The sequence below is a fragment of the Cynocephalus volans genome, chromosome 1, assembly GCF_027409185.1.
Source record: "Cynocephalus volans isolate mCynVol1 chromosome 1, mCynVol1.pri, whole genome shotgun sequence".
Classification (NCBI taxonomy): Eukaryota; Metazoa; Chordata; class Mammalia; order Dermoptera; family Cynocephalidae; genus Cynocephalus; species Cynocephalus volans.
The window spans coordinates 97,786,813-97,809,542 of NC_084460.1; the positions used below are offsets into that span (position 1 = coordinate 97,786,813).

General features: G+C 34.3%; 1 protein-coding gene across 1 annotated transcript in view; it reads right to left on the minus strand.

The window, feature by feature from the left end:
* SPATA16 (spermatogenesis associated 16) overlaps nucleotides 1-22,730 on the minus strand; it is a 241,553-nt gene that overhangs the window by 186,042 nt on the left and 32,781 nt on the right. Inside the window, exon 2 of the mRNA XM_063078367.1 lies at nucleotides 32-177. Within this exon, the coding sequence (XP_062934437.1) occupies nucleotides 32-177 (146 nt within the window). The remainder of the gene's footprint in view (nucleotides 1-31; nucleotides 178-22,730) is intronic.

Sequence of the window (22,730 nt, forward strand, 5' to 3'; positions counted from 1 at the left end):
ACTTACCTGCAGTTATTAGTATTTATTTTACCTGTGCGCATGATTCAGGGCAAGGTCGGGTTTCCTCATCCGTAGATAGCAGGTGACAAGCTTTGTCTCGATGAAACTTGCCACACTTGAAATATCTTCAGCAGATGCTTCGAAGGGTTTTCCCAGAGCTGCCCCTTTGCTGCAAAGCTTAAAAAAATACAGTACTTTAAATTTCCCAGTAATCTTGTCATATAATTTATCTTTTAAATAAGCAAAACACATATATGCACACATACTTATTCCAAACTACAAGTAAAATATTAATATTTTAGTTGTAAATTAAATAAATTGATCCTGTTCACTATTATGTGACTATAATATAAAAAAGGGACACACTTTACTGTAAAATGCTTCCTGTAAAATATTTTAAAAGTACGGTAGATTTTAAAAGTGCCATTTGCTAAAAACGTCTATTTTAAAAATAAAGCACACAATAAGCAAAGATATTAACAGAAAGCCAGGCATAAATCATATTAAATACCAGTGCTTTTATGAAAACCCAGCTAAGCAATGATCTAGTACACTATCAAGTTTGATTTAATATAATAAAGGGTATCGGAAGTAAACTCCTAGGAGCCATTAACATGATCGGTGATTAATTTGAGTGTGAATCATATTCTCTAGGATGTTATTGAAGGAAAAGAAGTGAAAATTTATTAGAATTTATTGGCAGAGGCCACTGTCTCTGAAAAAAAATGGCAAGGATCTGGAATTTTTAATAAAAATTCCAGGAAGTCAGTGGTTTCTGGGTATCATAGATAAACTATAGAGGATGAAAATAATTAATTTTGGGGGAGAACCCCCAACATTAAGAAGTGTCAATAATACAACAAGGTTAGATCAGCACTTCTTGTTTGTTTTTCCTCAGAATTTTCTACTGTTCCTTGGAATTAAGGCTAATGGGAAAAGTGAAACCCCTCCTTCTGTTCAGTGACCTTATTCAGGATATTGCTTCATTGCTCTTTTCTACCTCCATCTGTGCATGCACTAAGGAAAATTTTCTCAACGGACAGAATATTTGGAATTAATAACTATTTATATATACCTTAATATAAAATTTCTTGTATTCTAAATCCTATTCGTTTAAATGATAAAGTTTAAAATAATTTTTCTTTTATAAATTAAGTCTTGAGACCTGCTTGCCATTTATATTAACGCTATTGTCAATTATTTTCTTATAGTGCAATTTGGTTATTTGAGAGTTGTATTCTACCCTAAAATGTATTTCCCTTCTTAACTTTATCCCAAAACTATAAGCCAAAAAAGAATCTAGAATCTAGATGTTCAATAGTCCTAGTTTGAATTGGTAGTTACCTGATGCTATTGTCTTTTGCTTGGATATCCCGTCAATTCTGGAGATTTATATTACTTTTAAAACCCTTTGCCAACTTGATGGGTAAAAAATGTTGCTTCATTAATTCAGCCAATAAATATTTATTGAACATCTACTGCTATTTGCCAGATGAAAATATTGCTGCCTTCACTTTTTAATTTGAATTAATTAGGCCTTTTTCATAAATTTTGGCTATTTTGACTCTATGTAGATTACTGTTTTCTATTCCTTGCTTATTTCCATTGACATGTTAATCTTTTTCTCATTAATTATAATAACTCTTTAGACATATAAGCTGTTATCCTTTTTCTGGTAACAACTACATATATATGATCAAATGTAGAGGTTTTACTCCCAAATTATTCTTCAGAAAAGCGTCAACTATTATTCATGTTTTTATAAAAGCTCTCAGAGTACATATCAGAAAACACTTCTGTCAATAATTTTGGGGAAAAAAAAGCAAAGACTATATGTGGAAGATACAATGGAAATAACCTCAGTCAAGGCTGAATTTGCTTTTTTTTTCTCTCTTGTTGTATTTTTGTTTTTTAATTGAAATGATCAGACATATCTGTAGAGTACAGTATTGAATATCAATATCTATGTGCAATATGTGATGCTCAAATCAAGATAATTAGTATACTCAACATTACATGATATAATTATTTTTGTGGCCCTTTACCAATTTCTTGCTAACCTCCCCTTCCCCTCCCCCTTTCTCACCTCTGTGGAGTCGTTTGGATGCCTCATATAGATCACCCAATAAGATTGGTAATAAAAGAGACAAAACATTTAACACAGATTTAATAATTATTCCTGAGAGTCTGACTCCAGAAATGTCAATGTGGTTGTAAATAGACCTTAAAATATAGTTTTAGAAAGGATTATAGTTTAAATATGGCAATTTGAGATAGCATCTCCTCTCTCCTACCAATTTTATCCTACAGGAGCCAGAAATACCTAAACAGACAGTTTTCCAGAAAAAAAAAGAATTTTGAATGGCATAACTATAAAGCACAAACCAATGGAAAACAAAATTAATAGAAATTATGTATTTTTATTTATTAATATCTGATAGTATTAAAGTTCTTGACCTTCACAATTAATTATATAATCTAAATGAAATCAGCATTTTTTCCCATAGTTTAAAATACCCAAACAACCTCTTCACATAAAATCTTAAATCCACAAAAAAGAAACCAGCCACGCATTGCATGTATTCTTTGCCCCGTGTCCATGTTACCAATGTTACTCTGATGTGACGGCGTGGACAAGCTTCCTCTCTCGGGCACCCTTTTTGTGAGATGAACGTAGAGGCCGTTCAGAGAGTAGTCAGGGAGTAGCTTCCATGAAGACATTCAGAGCCTTCGTGGCAGGAGGAAGTCGACCTTCAGATATCATCACCTTCTCTCTGAACACTGAGAGAAAGTGAATAAATGTCTGATCTTCTAACATCTGCAAAAGTCTCTACTTGTATGAGATTCAAGGCCAGAAAAGGAATAAAAATGATCAATCTTCTCACACTAATGAGAATACTTCACGAATCCAAACTATAAGACAGCAGTGAAAGACAAGGATAATTTTTCAATTCACATTAAAATACAAAAACAGACAGCCCACTGGTTAGGCTTTATGTATATTTGTGGTGATCTTGCTTTACCAATCAAATATTATAAGATTGAGAACTTTACTAATTTTATCAAGATTATGTTATTTATTCTCTTCCAAAGTAGTACATTTTTGAAATGAGCTTTGTAATAAGCTTTGTTATAAAAGTGTTTAAGGTAAAGGTAGAATTATAGATACAAGTAGATGAAATTCTGGGAACAAGATTATGAAAAACATTCCAGATATTTTCCTGAACTTTTAAATTTCCACATAGCCATTTGTGTATAATGAGAACTTAATTCTCCATAAGATGAAGTTTTTGTTTTGTTTTGTTTTTATTTACTTATCTATTTCAATTTTACTTATTTTTGTGAGGCACAGTGTGTGGTTTCAATACATGCATATACTGCACAATGATTCACTTAGGGTAGATAGCATAATTTTGTACCTGTTAGTCCACCATTTCTGCTCTCCCAGACCTCCCTCCCTTCCCAGTCTCTGGTAACCATTATTCTACTCTCTACTTCTATGAGAACCACTTTTTTTTTTTTTATTAGCTTTCACGTATGAGTGAGACCATGCAGTATTTGTTTTTCTGTGTCTTACTTCACGTAACATAATCATTTCCAGTTCCATCCATGCTGCTGCAAATGATAGGATATTATTTCTTTTAGTAGCTGAATACTAGTCTTTTGTATATATATACCACAATTAAAAAAAAATTTTTTTTATCCACTCATCCATTGATTGGCATTTAGATTGATTCCACTTCTTCGCTATTGTTAATACTGTTGCAATGAACATGGGAGTGCAGGTGTCTTTTAGATATAGTGATATCGAGCATTTTTTCATGTGTTTTTTGACTATTTGTATGCTATCTTTTGAAAAATGTCTGTTCAGGTACTTTGCCTGTTTTTTAATTAGTTGGTTTTTTTGCTCTTGAGTTCCTTATATTTCTGAATATTAGCCCCTTGTCTGATGTGTGGTTTTCAAACACTTTCTTCCATTCTGTAGGTTATTTCTTAACTTTGTTGATAGTGTCTCTTGCTGTGCAGAAGCTCTTTAGTTTGATGTAGTCCCAGTTGTGTATTTTTCCTTTAGTTGCTTGTGCCTTTGTGATATCATTCAAAAAAGTGCTTCCCACTCCCATTTCATGTATCATTTCTTCTATGTGTTCTTCTAGGAATTTCATAGTTTTAGTCTTAAATTTAGGTCTTTAATCCATTTTGAGTTGATTTTTGTGTATGGTGAGAGATACAGGTCTAGTTTCAATTTTCCGCATGTGGATATCAAGTTTTCTCAGCATTATTTATTGAAAAGGTTGTCCTTTTTCCACTGCATATTCTTGGCATCTTTGTTGAAAATCAGTTGGCTGTAAGTGTATGGGTTTGTGTCTGTGTTCTCTATTCTGTTTCATTGCTCTATTTGTCTGTTTTTATGCCAGTACCATGCTGTTTTGGTTACTATAGTTTTATAGTATGTTTTGGAGTCAGGAAGTGTGATGTCTTCAACTTTGACCTTTTTGTTCAAGATTGCTTTTGCTATACTGGGTCTTTTGTGGTTCTGTACAAACTTTAAGATTTTTTTTCTATTTCTGTGAAGAATGTCATTGGTATTTTGATAAGGATTGGGTTGACTATTTAGATTGCTTTGGGTAATATGGACATTCTGATGATGTTAATTCTCCTAACACATGAACATGTGATATCTTACCATTTATTTGTATCCCCTTCTATATTTTAACCAATTTTAAAAAATAATTATTATTATTTTTAGTGAGAAATGAGTTTTGAGCTTGATTTCAATCTTCCATAAGAAAATCTGTTAAAGAAAGTGAATGATAGTTACATATTTAACAAGCACACTATATAAATAAAGATTATTATATCCTAAAAGTATTATGTAAAGTTAATGTTTGATGAAAATATTTACATCAGTGGTGCTTTTTAGACTGCCTAATAGTCTTTTCCTTTCTTTCTTTTTTTTTTGATTCTTTAAAAAGATCAACAAAATTTGCAAAGCTTTATCTAGACTGACCAAGGAAGAAAGGGGAGAAGACAGAAATTACTAAAATATGAAACAAGGCAGGGGCATGGTAGAACACTTGCTTCTTCTATTATGCTGCAGTGGGCTTCGAGGAGGGAGACATCCTCTTTTTTTCTGGTTTCCAGGAGTGATTGTCCTGTGTCACTGCAGTAGAGTATCTGGTGGGCTGCCTGCATGGTAACTGTGGCTACTGCTGTGGTGTCTAGGTGCTTTTGTGGCAGCTGTGGCTATGGTAGTGGCTGTGGTGGGCCACCTGTGAGGAAGAGGTGTTTTGGGCATGTTCTTTGCCTGTTTCTAGACAGAGAATCCTGCCCCCAGCTCCTGCCTAAGACCCCAGGCATGCTCTGTTTCTTGCCTGTTTCAGGGCAGAGGGGGCTACCTTTGGTTCCTCTCACCAATGTTTTATAGTTTTAATTGTAGAGGTCATTCACCTCCATGCTTAAATTTATTCCTAGGTATTTCATTTTTTTGGTAGCTATTGTGAATGGGATTATTTGTTGATTTCTTCTTCAGCTATTTCATTATTGGTGTATAGGAAGGCTATTGATTTTTGTGTGTTGATTTTGTATACTGCTACTTTACTGAATTCATTTATTCATTCTAGTAATGTTTTGGTGGAGTCTTTAAGTTTTTCTACGTGTATGATCATGTCATCTGTCAACAGGGATAGCTTGACTTCCTCTTTTCCATTTTGGATGCCCTTTATTGCTTTCTCTCACCTTATTGTGCTGGCTAGAACTTCCCATATTATGTTGAATAAGAATGGGGAAAGTGGGCATCCTTGTCTTGTTCCAGATCTTAGAGGAAAAGCCTCCAATTTTTGTCTATTCAGTTTGATATTAGCTGTGGGTTTGTTATATACGGCCTTTATTGTGTTGGGGTTCATTCCTTCTATACCTAATTTGTTGAGTGTTTTTATCATGAAGGAATATTTGATTTTATCAAATGCTTTTTTAGCATCTATTGGAATGATCATGATTTTTTTCCTTCATTCTGTTGATGTGATGTATCATGATGTATTATTGATTTGTGTATGTTGGACCATCCTTGCATCCTTTGGATGAATCTCACTTAATCATGGTGAGTGGCCTTGTATATGTGTTGTTGGATTCTCTTTTTCAGTATTTTGTTGAGGATCTTTGCATCTATGTTCATGAGGAATATTGGTCTGTAGTTTTCTTTGTTGTTGTATCTTTCTTTGGTTTTGGTATAAGATTAATGTTGGCCTTATAGAATCAGTTTAGAATTATTTCCTACTGTTCAGTTTTTTGGAAGAGTTTGAGAAGAATTGGTATTAATTCTTTAAATGTCTGATAGAATTGGGCAGTAAAGCTGTCTAGTCCTAGGGTTTTCTTGGGAGACTTTTTATTACTGCTTCAACCTTATTACTTGTTATTGGTCTGTTTGAGTTTGCTAGTTCTTCTTGATTCAACTTGGTAAGTTGTATGCATCCAGAAATTTATTTATTTATTCTAGGTTTTCCAGTTTGTTCACATATAGTTGTTTGTAATAGCCTCTTATGATCCTTTCTATTTCTCTGGTATCAGTTGTATTGTCTCCTTTTTCATTTCTAATTTTATTTATTTGAATGTTATTTCTTTTTTTCTTCATTAGTCTAGCTAAAGGATTATGAATTTTGTTTATCTCTTCAAAAAACCAACTCTGTTTCATTGGTCATCTGTATTTTTTTAAAATTTCTAATTCATTTATTTTTGCTCTGATCTTTGTTATTTCTCCCCTTCTACTGATTTTAGGTTTGGTTTGTTCTTGTTTGTCCAGCTCTTTGAGGGTAATGTTGTTTATTTGAAGTCTTCCTTCTTTTTTTTTTTTTTTTTTTTTTTTTTTGTCTTTTTGTGACCGGTAAGGGGATTGCAACCCTTGGTGTGGTGTCGCCCGCACTGCGCTCAGCCAGTGAGTGCACCGGCCATTCCTATATAGGATCCAAACCCACGGCAGGAGCACCACTGCGCTCCCAAGCGCTGCACTCTCTCGAGTGCACCACGGGGCCGGCCCTGATGTAGGAATTTATCGCTATAAACTTCCCTCTTAGAACTGCTTTTGCTGTATCCAATAGTTTCTGGTATGTTGTGTTTTCACTTTCATTTGTCTCTAGGAATGTTTTAATCTCCTTTTTGATTTCTTATTTAACCCACTTGTTATTTAGGAGCGTGTTGTTTAATTTCCATGTATTTGTATAGTTTCTAGTGTTCCTTTTCTGGTTGATTTCTAGTTTTGTTTCATTATATAAGCAAGGTAGTTGAGATAATTTTCATTTTTGAAGTTTGTTTAGGCTTGTTTTGTGACCTAACATATGGCCTATTTTAGAGATATTCCATGTGCTGCTGAGAAGAATGCATTCTGCAGCTGATAGATGAAATGTTTTGTATATGTCCATTAGGTCCAATCAACCTAGATTAATTCTGATATTTCCTGGTTAGTTTTCTGTTTGGATGATCTGTCCTTTGGTAAAAGTAGGGTGTTAACGTCCCCAATTGATATTGTGTTGAAGCCTATTTCTCCAATTAGGTCTAGTAGTAATTGCTTTATATAACTGGATGCTCCAGAGTTGGGTGTTTATATGTTTCGAATTGTTATATTCTCTTGTTGAATTGATCCTTTTATCATTCTATAATGACCTTCCTTATTACTATTATTATTTTTTTACTTTCCTGGCCTTGACATCTATTTTATCTAAGTATAGCTATTCCTGCTCTTTTTTGGTTTCCATTTGCATGAAATCTTTTTCCATCCCTTAATTTTTATATGGTGTGTGGCTTTATGGGTAAAGTGAGTTTCTTGTAGGCAGCATGTTGTTGGTTCTTCTTTTATAATCCATTGAGCCACTCTGTGACTTTTAATCAAGGCATTTAATCAGTTTACTGTAAGAGTTATTGATACAGGGACTTGTTACTGCCATTTTGCTGGGGTTTTTTTTCTGGTTGTTTTTCCAGATTCTTTCCTTGTTTTCTGGTCTTACTGTCTTCCTTTTTGGTTAAGTGGCTTTCTCTAGCTTTACATTTGATTTTTCACTATTTATTTTTAGGTTGTCTCTTCTAAGTTTTTGTGTTATGGTTACCAGTAAGCTTACAAAAAACACCATGTTATAGCTATAACAAATTATGGTAGATCAATAACAAGTTAATTTTGGTATCTAAGAAAAAAGAAGAAAACCGAAGCTAACTTTGTTTTAGACTCATTCCCTCCCACTTTTTGACAGTTTGTTGTTTCAAGTTTCATCTTTCAATACTGCCTATCTCTTATACACTTGAGATATATGTTTAGCGTCTTGTTAGGTTTGTTCTTTAGTTTTCATACTAAGGATGGAAGCAGTTTATTTATCACCCTTACTACACTGGAGTATTCTGGCTTTGTCTGAGTACTTACTTTACTAATGAGTTACACACTTACATGTTCTTGCTACTTCTTAGCATCAACTTCTTTCAGGTTGAAGAACTCTCTTTAGCATTTCTTGTAAGGCAGGTTTAGCATTGATGAATTCCCTTAGCTTTTGTTCGTCTGGGAACGACTTTATTTTTCCTTCATATTTGAAGGTTGGTTTTGCTGGATACAAAATTCTTGGCTGGCAGTCTTTTTCCTTTAGTACTCTGAAATTATCATCCCATTTTTTTCTGACCTGTAGGTATTCTACTGAGAAATCCACTGAGAGATGTATTGTGGCTCTGTTGAATGTTATGTATTTCTTTTCTCTTGCTGCTTTCAGTATTCTGTCTTTGTCTTTGGTTTTTGATAATTTGACTATGATGTGCCTTGGTATGTTCTTCCTTGGATTGAATTTGATTGGTGACCTCTGAACTTCCTGTACCTGGATGCTGCTATCATTCTCCATACTTTGGAAATTTTCAGCCATTACTTCCTTGAGTATGCTATCTACATCTCTTCCTTTTTCCTCTCCTTTCAGTATGACAATTATTTAGCTTGAGAGAGTCCACATTTGCTGTATATCTGTTTAATTTTTTCTTAGGTTTTTTTCTTTTCACTGCTCTGATTTGATAATTTTATATGTTTTATCTTTGAGCTCATTGACTCTTTCCTTTATATGATTAAGTCTGCTGCTGGAACTTTCTATTGTGTTTTTCAGTTCACATAATGTAATCTTTATTTCTAGAATTTCTATTTTTTAAAAAAATTGATTCAATTCCTTTGTCCAGTTTCTCATTCTGCTCCTGGATTGTTTTCCAGATATCATTTAACTTTCTATCTGTATTTTCTTGTGACTCCATGAACATCCTCAAGATGTTTATTCTGAATTCTCTGTCAATCATTTCATTAATCTACTGTTCCTCTGGGTCCATTGCTGGTGCTTCATTTGTTTTCTTTGATGCTGTCATATTTCTCTGTTCTTTTGTGATCTTTGTGTTCTTACATTGGTGCTTGGTCATTTGAGGAGACTGCTACCTCTCTAGGTTTTATAGGTGTTTTTTGGTGGTGTCAGAACTTTACTGGTTAATACTAGAGCTTTGTCTCTGATCTGTGTTTTTTCTTTTTTTCTCCCTGCTCTGTGTTAGATTATTAGCTACCACCACCACTTAAACTCTGCACTGGAACTAATTTGTTATCTTTTGGTTAATTTCAAAATGGGGAGAACTTCCTGTCTGGACCAGCACTTCAGCCCTATGGTTAAGCTAAATTTCTGCTTTGCTGCTTATTCTCTGGAGAAGGTTTTCTTCTGTGTGGCTGGGATTTTAATTGTTGGCCTTTTAATCGATTTCAGGTCTTTTGAGGTCAGATACACCCGGTCTGTGTGGAAATTCTGGCCTGGGATTCAAGTTTTCCAGAAAACGGTGCCCCTTGCAGTTCTATCTCCCTGACCAGTCTCCTCTGAGTGGGCCTGGGCTGATCAGAGGGCAGATCAGCTGCCAACACTGTGCCTCAATGTTTCAGGCTTGCCTTTCCTTGCACTACAAACATTTCTGGAAGCATGGGCCAAATGCCAGTTCCTTGTGATGACTCACTAGCTTCTGGGTGGCTCCTATCTTTGGTTGGCTGAGGCCCTTTGCTCTTACTGGTTCCATGGGAACCCTGTCAGTGGTCTTGCTGGCCTGAGTGCTGGCATGGTGTGCTCTGAGGCCCTCTTCTCCCCTGCAGACTCCAAGCAACTTCATGCAAAGGGCACAGCTGTGGCTTTTGTCTGGTCTTGCTCTGTGTGCTACAACTTCTTCCTGTCCCTCACTGGGGCCAGCCCTGAAGTGGCCTAGGCTCAAAATTGTAGAAGCACTCCCTTTTTTCCCTCGTGTGGCTTCTTCTGCCCTCACAAAATTCATGGGTCTTTCCTCCTCTTCCCTCAAATTCCAGCAGTCCTAGGTTGGAAGTCTTTGCTTTTTAATAGTTGTAAATTGATCAGTGGTGGGAGAGAATGACTCTGGGGACCATCTATTCTGCAGTCTGGTTGACGTCTTCTCAGATGAAGGACTTTAATGTGGTGTGAATTTGCTTAAATGTAGGAAGGGTATCTTTGTTCAACTTAAATTTGTCTAAAATGTAGACTTTAAATATTTGGTAAAGGAAGTCATGGAGAGAAGGGAATACAAACTTTTGAACTATCTGAAATAGCATATCAATGAGAAGACTTTGAATTAGTAAAAAATAATATTAGGCATTAGATTTTTATTTCAAAAGGAACCTTAAAATATTTTTGAATGAAGTATGGTCAAATCAAAAACACTATTTAAGGGAAAATGTAGTCAAAACTCTTGTGAGTATAGTTGTTGTTTTGATGTAAGGCTAGGTATTAAAGTGAGATTTCAGTAGTAAATTAGAATCATAAGCTTAAATTTTTAAAAATATATTTTACAAAAGTATTTGATAATTTTTTGAGAACAGCATGTTAATTACACTTTGGAGCTATAAAACTTTTTTTTTAGCTTCCTTAAGTTCCTTTAAAAAATAAAATATCAAGTCTATTTTTAGAAATTGTGCACAAAGGGATTTCAAGTTTTGTTTAAAAACACATTAAAATAGCATAAAGTACAATAGTAGTAGAAAGAATCAATATTAATTATTAAATATATTGAGGCACATTTTAAAAAATGCAACCATACTTTTTAAAAAAATCCATTTTAAAAAAGATGAATTACTCACAACATGCTGATAGAACTGTAATATGGTACAGTCACTGGAGAAAACAATGTAGCAGTTAAACTACGGTCATCATTAGCAAGATTAATGTTGCTAATAGGCTCTTCCTTATTAGAATATTGTATGATGAGTATCTGCCCACTGTATTCCTAAGAGGTAATTTTGAGTGATTCCTGAAGATTTAGGAGAGAACAATAAGCCTCAAAAAAATGGCATTATTTTAGTTATCAAATATCTACAAATAAGGATATATATCATCTTCTAATCAGTAATTTTCCAAGTTTTTATATTGTTTTTAAAAATTACAAAAAAACTTAAAGATGGGGATCAAGTTGTTCATAACCCTATCATCATACTTAATTGCCATTAATTTTTGGCATATTTCTTTCTACATCTTTCATGGTGTCATGAAACAAAAACATGTCAACATAGTCATGTTACAATTATAGTTGGGAATTTTTTTATCCCCTTCTCAGCAAATGACAGAAATACTGGAAAGAAAATAAACAGATATAGAAGATCTGAACAACTCAATCAACCAGCAGGATGCACTTGATATATATATATAAAACTCCACCCAATAATGACACAATACATATTTTTCTCAAGCACCCATGGAAAAGTTGCTGATATAGATCATATCCTGGGCCATAAAATAAACCTCAGCAAACTGAAAGAATTGAAATCACTCAGAGCATATTCTCCAGCCATCATGGAATCAAAACTCAACAGTAAAAAAAACCCCAAAATAATCCAACTTGAAAGTGGGCAAAAGACATGAACAGACATTTCATAAAAGAGGATATATAGATGGAAAATAAGCACAAAAAAGGTGGTTTGCATCATTAGTCATTAGAGAAATGCAAATTAAAACTACAAGTTAACACTGCATATCTATCAGAATAGCTAAAATGAAAAACAGTGACAACACCAAAAGTTGAGAATGCTGAGAAAATGGATCACTCACAAATTGCTGATAGAAATGTAAAATAGTATAATCACTAGAGAAAACAATGTGGCATTTTCCTAAAAAACTGAACATGCAACTACTATACAACCCACCAATTGCAATCCTGGGAACTTAACCCAGAGAAATGAAGACTTATGCTCACACGTAAATCTGTTAGTGAATGTCTACAGCAACTTAAGTCATAATAGCCCCAACTGTAAGCAATCCAGAAGTCCTTCAATGCGTGAATGATTAAACAAACTGTACTACAATCCATACTTTGGAATACTGCTCAGCAATAAGAAGGAAATAACTAGTCATACATGCAACAACGTGAAGGAAAATCCAGGGAATTATGCTGAGTGAAAAAAGGCAATCCCAGAAAGTTACATATTGTATGATCACATGAAAAAAGTGAAAGGAATGGAGAACATATTGGAGACAGTGAGAGGTTAGGGATGCTCTGGGTATTATGGTTATAAAAGAGCAACACACAGAAATCCTTGTAGTGATGAAACTGTCGTGTAATCCTGACTTTGGTAGGGGGACATGTCATAAAATTGAACAGAAATAGTACACACACATACACACATGAGTCCAAGTAAAATAGCAGAAGTCATAAGATTGGTGGATTGCATCAATGTCAGTATTCTAGTTTTGATACTGTACTATAGTTTTGCAAGGTATTGCCACTGGAAGAAACTGCATAAATAGTAGGTGAGATCTTGCTACATTGCAACTGCATATGAATCTACAAGTACGTCAAAATAAAATTTAACTAAAAAATAATCATGTTAAGATTTTGGTGTATTTCATCTATCCCTTTCTTCTTTTGAGGACAATTGTAATCATGTTTAAGTGGGGTTTTGGAGGAGAAGATAAATCATATCTGAAGGAAAGAGTTTTCCATAAGGTGTCAAATTATACATCAATTCCTATAATAAGGGATAACAACTCATAATGATGTTTGCTCTGACGTTTCATTCATAGGCCATGATGAAAGGATATGTCAGTCCCTCCATATCCTCATTATTGTAGTCTGTGGTTTTAGGACATTTGCCATGAGATGAGAGTTGTGTTTAGTGATATTCACAGAGGGAAACTGGCAAGTCCCTTTGTATAATGACTTTATCATTTTTTGTTTTGTTTTTTTCTTAATCATCTTTCAGTGTGCTGGCATTCACTTCCAAGTAATTTTCTTAGGAAGAATATGGATTTTTTTTTTTTTTAGCTCATAAATAGCTGAGAATGTATTTTTGTTGACATGTAAGTGAACATGGTTGAGTATACACTTCTTGGGGCATAACCCAAGAAAAGTATATTTTAAATACATTTTCTCTTTAAATACATAGTTCTCCATTTATATTCTGGTATTTAACACGGAGAGAAGCAAAAGTATAATACTTTTTTTTGATGAAACCAGACATAATTTAAAAGGACTTCCTATGTTGAAGTTTCTTCTTTTTCCTCCAAATGTGTGATTTTTTTTTTTCCTTCTTGGAATTCAAAATTACTGCTACCGTGAGTCCAATATGTTCTATTTTCATCTATTTGCCTGAAAAGAGGTAAGGTCTTTGTGTACTCAGGTAGTTTTATTTTTTTTCCAACTTAGAAAAATTTTCTTCAGTTATATCTTTGGTTATTAGTCCCATTTAAGAAAATAGTTCTTAAGTTGCATTTTTCATCTCTACTCTTCACGTCTAATAGGCTCTGATTTTTTTCACCTCTGCATTTTAAGAGAGTGTTTCAGGATTGTTAGCTCTATTATTGGCTTTATTTTCAAAATGAACTTTATACTTCTTTTTGTAAAAGCAATACTAGTGATAATAAGTTATCACTACAAACATTTAAATGGAAATTACTATGTTACAGGCAATATTCTAAGTGCTTTACATCTATACCTTGTTTAGTAATCAAGATAGGAAGTGCTGTTTTTATGCCCATTTTTTTAGACAAGGAAACTGAAATTCAGAGAGCTTAAGTAACCTGCTCAGGCCACAGAGTTAGTAAGTGGGGTTTTTCCCAAACATGTGGCTCTAGAGTCTGTGTCTTTAATCACTGCACCCATGCTACACAGTGCCATTCCACGAACTAGTGATCCATACAGAAACAGAGAGCAAGCATTTAGAAACTTTTATAGCAGTTCAACACAGAAATATTGCATCTGTTAAATCTCATAACAAAAAATTAGGTTTTGTATTTTTCTCTTATTTTTACTTCATTTTTTTCTAGTAATTCATTTTTACTGTTTCATAAGTATCAGTCCACAATATATTGAGGCAAAACGATAACCAAACAAAACTGGTTCTTCACCACAGATAGAGAAAACAACTCTATTAAAGTGTTAGGAATTTAGATAATTCAGAAATTATAAAGAAGAAAGAATTCACAATTCTATTACTAGAAAGTAGCCACTGCAAGTTTTCAATGTCATAAATAACGTACATTGAATATCCTTGCATATACATCATTGCCCACACATTTGATAATTTTCAAATTGTTATATTCTGTTATAACGTATTCTTACATATTGAAACTGCTGAGTCAGGGGTATACAATCCAATCCAAAAAATACTTTAGAATATACATCAGAAAAGTTATACACTTTTACCAACAAGGTATTAAAGTTCTTCTTTCTGTATACACTCACACACACTAGGTACTAGCAGTGTTTTAACCTATTTATTCTTTTCTAATCAGATGGGCAAAAATGGCACCCCACCTTAATTTGATTACTAGCTAAATCTCTTATGTTTATTGACTATGTGTACAGGTATACTGTTTGCTTATGAATTTTATTCATTTTTAAATTAGACTGTTCTAATTTTTATTGGCTTATTTTCATTTGGTAAATAAATAATTAGACTTTTTTCCACACATGTAATTTAATAGGAGTTATGTTTATCACATTTTGGTTTCAGGCTTATGCTAGCCTTTTAAAACAAATTGGAAAGATTCCCATCTTTTTCAATACTCCGGAACATTTTGAAATAAATAGTTGAAAAAAATCTGAGCCCAGCTCCTTTCACCTCTTTTTTTTCTTACTTTATCATTATTCTGTTCAAGCTTTTGATGTTTTGCATTAATTTCGTTGGTTTATATTTTCTTAGAAAATTGTCAATTTCATCTAGATTTTAAAATCTGTCATATTGGGGAACATTATATGCTTAGAACATTTTAAATGCCTGACTCCTGGTGGTGTCATCCCCTTGTACATTCTTAGTACTTAGCAGTTTTCTTTACTTAGTTTGTTTCTTAACTAGAATTGCCAGAGATTTCATTATATTGCTTAATCTAAAAACAACAAACACTTAGATTAATTTATTAATGTTCTTATTCTGCTTTCTAACTGATTAATTTTAGCTTTTATCTTAGCTTATTTTTCCCCTCTGTTTTTGTTTTGTTTTGTTGTTTGGTAAATTCATTCTTACGAATGTCTCCAGGTGAACACTTAACTCATTTGTTTTAGTGTTTCTTAGACATAAATTTGCTGTATGCTTCTGTGTTTCACCTGGGAAGAAAGTCATAGCTTTTATTTTCATCTCTTTTATCGAAAGCTAGTTAAGAAAGTGTGGGCTTATTATTATTCTTTAAAACTTTACCAACTGCTTTTGTTAGTTACTTGTAAGACTAGAACTCTTCTGCATATTGTTGGTCATTCATATTCTATCATTTAGAGATTATCTGCGTAGTTCCTTTACCATTTGTCTTTTATGTTATTGCTATGTTGTTGTTGTTAATTTCTATGAGCTCAGTTACGGAAGCCTGGGATTTTGGCATGTTCTGCATTTCTTTTTCTTTCCTACAGCATCGAACTGCTCTGGAGAACTGCCTTTACCCCACATGGAATCCTTTTCTAAGGTACAGCTGTTACAGTTGCACAGAAGCCCAATGTTGAGGGACTCTTTTCTGCTACATGGGATGAAGTTCTGTCTGAGATTGAAGTCAACGTAGAAGAAACAGATCCAAAGATGAAGTGGACAAGTCTGACACTGAATCCTGAGGATTTTCTCTTGAATCAAAATATAAAAGATAATTTCAAAAGGCAGTATTCTTTTGGTTATTTTGAAAAAGTAATTGAGGTTAAGTAATTGGAGGAAATAACAAAAATTACAAAAACATTAAAAATTAAATTGCAGAATTAATTTCCTACTAGAAGCAATAAGCAAAGAATCAATGAGATGAAATCAAATTAGAAATGTGGAGGATGCTCTCTAAAAAGTGAAAGATATTAAAAACCTTATTTTCAATGAATTTTTACAATTTCTGAGACATCTTCATATGCACAATTATATTTAAATTCTCAGTATTTCCTTAAAGTAGGTAAAATAGGTACTATTGCCCCATTTTACAAATACTTTTTGGCAGCTGGCCAGTACAGGGATCGAACCCTGGACCTTGGTGTTTTCAGCACCATGCCACAACCAACTGAGCTAACTGGCCAGCCATAGAATAGATTTCTTTTAATGAAAGTTCTCTTTTCTTTACCTCAGGCTCTTTGCTTTGAATTAAACTATTAATTAATTTTTTATCTTAGGATCTATCACCTCAGTTAGAAATTCAGTAGTCCTTCTCATTACAACTTACATGATTTTGTTTTGGAAATATGGTTTCTGGCCTCCCCCTGAGTTTAATGCTTCCACTTTTTCACCACATAGAATCTTTTCAAAGGCTTGTCTTTATATAAAAAGAGATCAACCCAAACCAAATGTTAGCTAGTAGATTGGGTTAGTGTTTTCTTCTTGTTTCTCCTGCAGCTCACCTCAGTGCTGTTAGACTTTACGTATACAACATTCTTTGCTAGGAAAATAGGAAGGGAAAAGAAACAAACAAAAACCAACCAAACCTCAACTTCTAGAGTTCACTGCTCTTTTTTTCACCTCTCTTTATCAATGTCATTTCCCAAGGTGAAGTACATCACTGCTTGTGCATTTTCACCTGGAACAGGATTAGCTGAATTAACATTTATGAATGGATATAAAGAGAGAGGTTCTTCTAGTGTACTTAGGGGATAAAATAGCACTGATAGCCCCAGAAATGAGTCCTTGAACAGAAGGGAGACTGTTGGCATTCTAGCTGCAAAAGGCTCTGTGTCTCTGAGTTGGGCATGCAGTGGGTATAGGTAACACTCTTCTTTATATCAGCTGTTCTTCCTTGGGGTTTTGTTTTTTGGAAATTCCACCTGGTGTCTGGCAGATCTTTGCAGTTATTCTACTTTTATCTCTTCAACTGGACTAATGCAGATAGAGGGATGAGAATCAGCCATAATGATTAGCTTCCATCCAAACCTGCAAATTTATTGACAGTATCTTTAAAATTCCTTTTTAGATACCAAACTAAATGTTCAAGACTACATGAGTCTTGGAACTAGTAGTTTTTGATTTTAATAAATATCTTTTTAAACTCCCTTAACAGAGTGGAAAGAAGCTCTACACTGTAGAATAACACCCATTGGTTTTAAATTTTCTATCATTTTGTTACATGAAGGAAGAATGAATCAGAGAACTCATCACTTGTAACTTTCTACATGGTGCCACATAGATCTACTGACATGTCTCCCTGGGAGAGGTGGAGTATGTAGGCCTAAGAGATGCAGAGAATTATGTTCACACATCAGTGGACTTAAAAGTACCATAAGGGTTTCAGGAGCAATGCTTTTCAGCCAAGTAGGCCATGATGTGGCCTCTATTAAATTTATGGGAAATGAGGTTACTCCCTCAGTGACAAACTGTTGAATGACAGTAAAAAGTAATTAATCACTCCTATTCCTATTTGTTAAAATATCTATGCTGCAGCCTCCCCTTGCCCTGCCCCCATCCCCCAGTGGAGGTGTGGCCACAGTGGATTCATTCCATTGTATCTCACCTTGATCTGACCAGCCAGCAATTTGCTTATGCGCTGAAGCATGTAGATGATACACATTAACCTTCAGGTTTCTTTTTTCAGGGATACCCCTAAACTCCAACCATCTAATGTGTACGGCAGATTAGAAAAGTGGCAGGAGTGAGATGAATTCATACAATAAATCTTCTTTCCTTCTCATCCCTGCATTTTAACTCATAAATTTAGTGACTTCAAAATGAAGATAATGTTAATAGCATGCTTATTTTAAGGTAGGTATATGTATTGCAAAGGGAATTTGTAGGGAACATACAAACTCAGATCTTGTACAATAATTACAGTAGCTAGCATTTATGCTGACTATGTGTTCTGCATTGTGCTAAGCCCTTTATATATAGTATCTCATTAAATATTACCCTTTATAGATGGTATCTTATTATATATTATTGCCCCCAATTTTTTGATGATGAAATTGGGCTTAAGAGAGGGTACTAACTTATCAGACAATAAGCACTAGAGCTATGATTCAAATCTTGGTCTGCTGTCTCACTTAGAGTCTGTGTCCTTTAGGTAATATACAATATTGCTTCTTAACTGGTCATTAATGTTAGTCACAGTCAAATTCTAGAAGGACTAATGTGAATCACAACGGCTGTCGTTAACATTCATTTTTTACTTATGACCAATTCATCTATATCTATATCTATGCATCACTAGACTATATATCACTATTAAGGAAACAGGAGGATGTAGGATAGGCAGGAAAAGAGATAGGTCAACATCTATTGAGCAACCATGTACGGCACTTTTACACACATTAATCACTTTGTAATCACCTCCTATATAGATGAAGTAGAGATTTGACTAATTCAAGAAACAGAAGAGGCTAGAACATTTAGAAGTGGAGAGGACAATGTGGTGGATAAGACTGAGAAAAGAGGAGATGGTGGAGGTGCATAGGGAGAAAAGGAGCGCAATTCTTGTCAGGATCACAGGGATCTTTGTCTGGGCTCCAGTGATGGATGTTTTGGCTGGGAATGGTGAGCAGCCTGGGGAGCCAATGGCTGTCATGCCAGGACCACCAGCTCCCTGGGCAGGGGAGTTTCTGGTCTACTCCTTTATTTCCTTTGCTGAATCGTAGAAAAACAAAAATTAATATTTTTAGGACATGATAATAATTGAGATTTTGTGGTAGCCTTTGCCTTAATTTATAAACTGCAGATTGCTTTTTAAATTTATATTCCTGTTAATTAAATGTTTTTCACAAGCTCATTTTGTTTAAGTGTAAGTGGGAAAAACTGAGCTGTTTGGGAGGGTATATTTTCCTTAGAAATGCTGGAATAATCATACTAAGATAAGTGAGCTATCAAAAAATTACATGCTTTTGATAGGGCATTGTTTTCAAGATCTTAAGAATTAAGGGAATGAACAAAAACAACATCCCACAAATCAGTGCCTGACGATACATTACTTGATTTCACTCCAATGTTCTCTTTTAGTTATCATGAACATTTATAGCAGTACTAATTATTTTGGAGCAAACTCCCTATACAACAGTATATCAGTCAGCAATTACCATGAAGACACTGCAAAAAAAAAAAAACGCTTGAAAACTCATTGGCATACAACATCCACACATCTGCAGGTTGGTGGATCTAGGCTGGGTTCAGCTAGGGTTGGCTTTAAGATGATAGTTGACTCCAAGTTAACTGGCACTTGTGACAGCAAATGTGTTTTCCATGAGCCATGTTCTTCTCATGGAAGGCAACAGTACAGGAGGGTAGGACAACTGTGCAGCACATTTAAAGTCTTACTCATTTCAGGTCCACTAACATTCCATTGGTCATGGCTAAGCCCAAAGTCAAGGCCTGAGAACACTGCCAGGGTGTGGATGTACAGTGATATAACTTGGCAGGGAAAGGAGTGGTTAAGAATTGGGACCAATAATTTAATCTGTTACAAGCAGAGAAATAGATCTATCTCTGTAAGAATTTCTTTTCCAAATTTATCATCTACACATCCTTACATGAAGGTGTGGAGTATGGGCTATGATACAAGAGAACAATCTGGGTCTCTACAACCATTGTTCTTCCTTTTCTTTTAGTGTCACAGATCCTTCAGGACATAAACAGTTCTGAAACTTCATGTTCTAGAGGATGTTACGGAATTATCAAAAAAGTTTTTCAAATCAAATAAGCTTGTGATGTGCTTTACTGCAGGGCTACTAAAAACTACTTACCATACTAATGCATATTGCAAGTATTTAAGAGGAAGATATGGCATACAATATTTCACCAGCTTATTCGACCATAGACTCCCCTTTTACAACAATGTTTTTTAAAAAAATCTTGAAGGCCTAGAGTTTTGTGGAATTCATTTTGGGAAATGCTGTCCTAAGGCAACTTACATCTCTCTTGCTTCTTTGTTCAGATGGGGCTAGCATCTGGTTAATATTCTAATTTTGAGATCAGTGTTCTAAGAATGTGAGGAGAGGAAGAGGTAGGTTTAGAACATCTGATCACAAGGCAATATATTATTGATATGAGCTAGTATACTTTATTTCAATTTATATGTTACTCATGTTGCTTTTAAGTTAGTCAAATCCAGGCATGTCTCACTATTTTTTACAATTCCCTTTTTAAGCTTCTACACAGCAAGGGACACTATCAACAAAGTGAAATGACAACCTGCAGAATGGGAGAAAGTGTTTGCAAACTACATATCAGACAAGGGCCTAATATCCAGAATATACAAGGAACACAAACAACAGCAAAAACCCAAATAAACCAATTAAAAAATGGGCAAAGGACCCGAACAGACATTTCTCAAAAGAAGAAATAAAAAATGAATACACTGTGTAATGATAAATATACTAATTATCCTGATTTGAGCATCACATGTTGCACACCGTTATTGATATTCAATGCTGTACCCCACAGATATGTACAATCGTTTCAATAAAAAAATTAAAAAACAATCAAAAACAGGCAAACAAAAACAAATGGCCAATGAGCACATAAAAAAAGCTCAAAATCACTAATCATCAGGGAAATACGAATTAAAACTACAATGAGATATCATCTAACCCCAGTTAGAATGGCTATTATCAACAAGACAGAAAATAACAAATGCTGGCGAGGATGTGGAGAAAAGGGAATTCTCCTACATTATTAGTGGGAATATAAACTAGTACAGCCATTGTGGGAAACAGTGTGGAGGTTTCTCAGAGAACTAAAAATAGTTCTACCTTATGACACAGCTGTCCCAGTACTGGGTATATACCCAAAGGCAATGGAATCAGTATATTAAAAAGACATCTGCATGCCCATGTTCATTGCAACACTATTCACAATAGCCAAGAGACAGAATCAACCTAACTGCCCATTGTTAGATGAATGGGTAAAAAAGATGCTGTATGTATACACAATGGAATACTATTCAGCTATAAAAAGAAATGATATCCTATCATTTACAGCAGCACAGATGGAACTGGAAACCATCATGTTAAGTGAAGTAAGTCAAGCACAGGAAGACAAATTCCACATGGTCTCACTCATATGTGGAATCTGATAATAATAATTTAGAAAGTGGTTCTCATAGAAGTAGAAAGTAGAATAATGGTTACCAGAGGCTGGGAAGGGAAGAGGTTGAGGGGAGAAGAGGTGGACTAATGGACACAAAACTACACTGTCTATCCTAAGTATTCATTGTACAGTATATTCATGTATTGAAATGACACACTGTACCCCACGAAAATAAATATAAATAAAATTGAAAAAAAATTCCTTTTTCAAGAATTTCAGAGATATTATGTACATTTTTAAAGTATACTAGAAATTAATGTTTGTGGATGCCAAGATATTTCTATTTTTATGCCCAGAAGGAAAGGAGTTCTGAGGTCATTTAATCCATACTGTTACAGCAGGTATGAAACCCTGGTTAGGATATAATTTTTAAGAAAAAACCAGCAATACCAATGGGTATTTTCCTTCTCAGAACGCATGTTTAAATTAACACCTTCATGCTACGCTAGGGTGAATAACACATTTTTTTAGAAAACATCCATGAGTCTGGGACAGTTTCAGCTCAGTAGGAAATATTTTTTACATCTAAAATTTTTATGGAATGCTATAAATCGGAAAAAAATCATTTTAAACAGCTGAGATTTTATGACCTCTCAGGGAAAATAAAAAGTTTGAAGAATATATTATATTATGTAGATGAGGGGAATATATTAGTCAATATTGTGACTTTCTAAAGAGTTTTCTCTTAAAAATAAGATAAAGGAAAATTATTCACTAATCTTTCAGGTAAAATGTCAGTATGTTTTTGCATAATTCCTCTCTTATCACTATATTCTAAAATTAAAAGACAGATTATATGGTGTGTGATGTTCTGGCTGTAGTGAAACCCGATCCCTCTAACATGGCAAGGCAGTACATGTTCCAAATTATTAAAGGAAGGAGAATCTTCAGAACCTTTAGAGAGTTTCTGAAGAGCAGCCAAAGAGTTAATCCTGTACTACTAAAATTATCTGAATGGAGCTCTGGATTTGATATAACACTTCTACGTACATTATTTTCTCTTCACTGAAGCTGTAAGAGGCAGGTTGGGCAGAAAGTGACTTTCATTTTTTGGGTAATACAACTAGATTTGGAGAGATTTAGTGATCTGTCCAAGGCCACCCATTTCATAAGTAGCTGAGAAAGAAACTAAAAATAATTCTTCTGATTTCAAATACCATGCCTTCTCCAAATCTTTATACATTTCTTTCTGAAATATCTTGTTTGCAAGGTTTGTTTTCTGATCTGAAGTATATACAGTTGA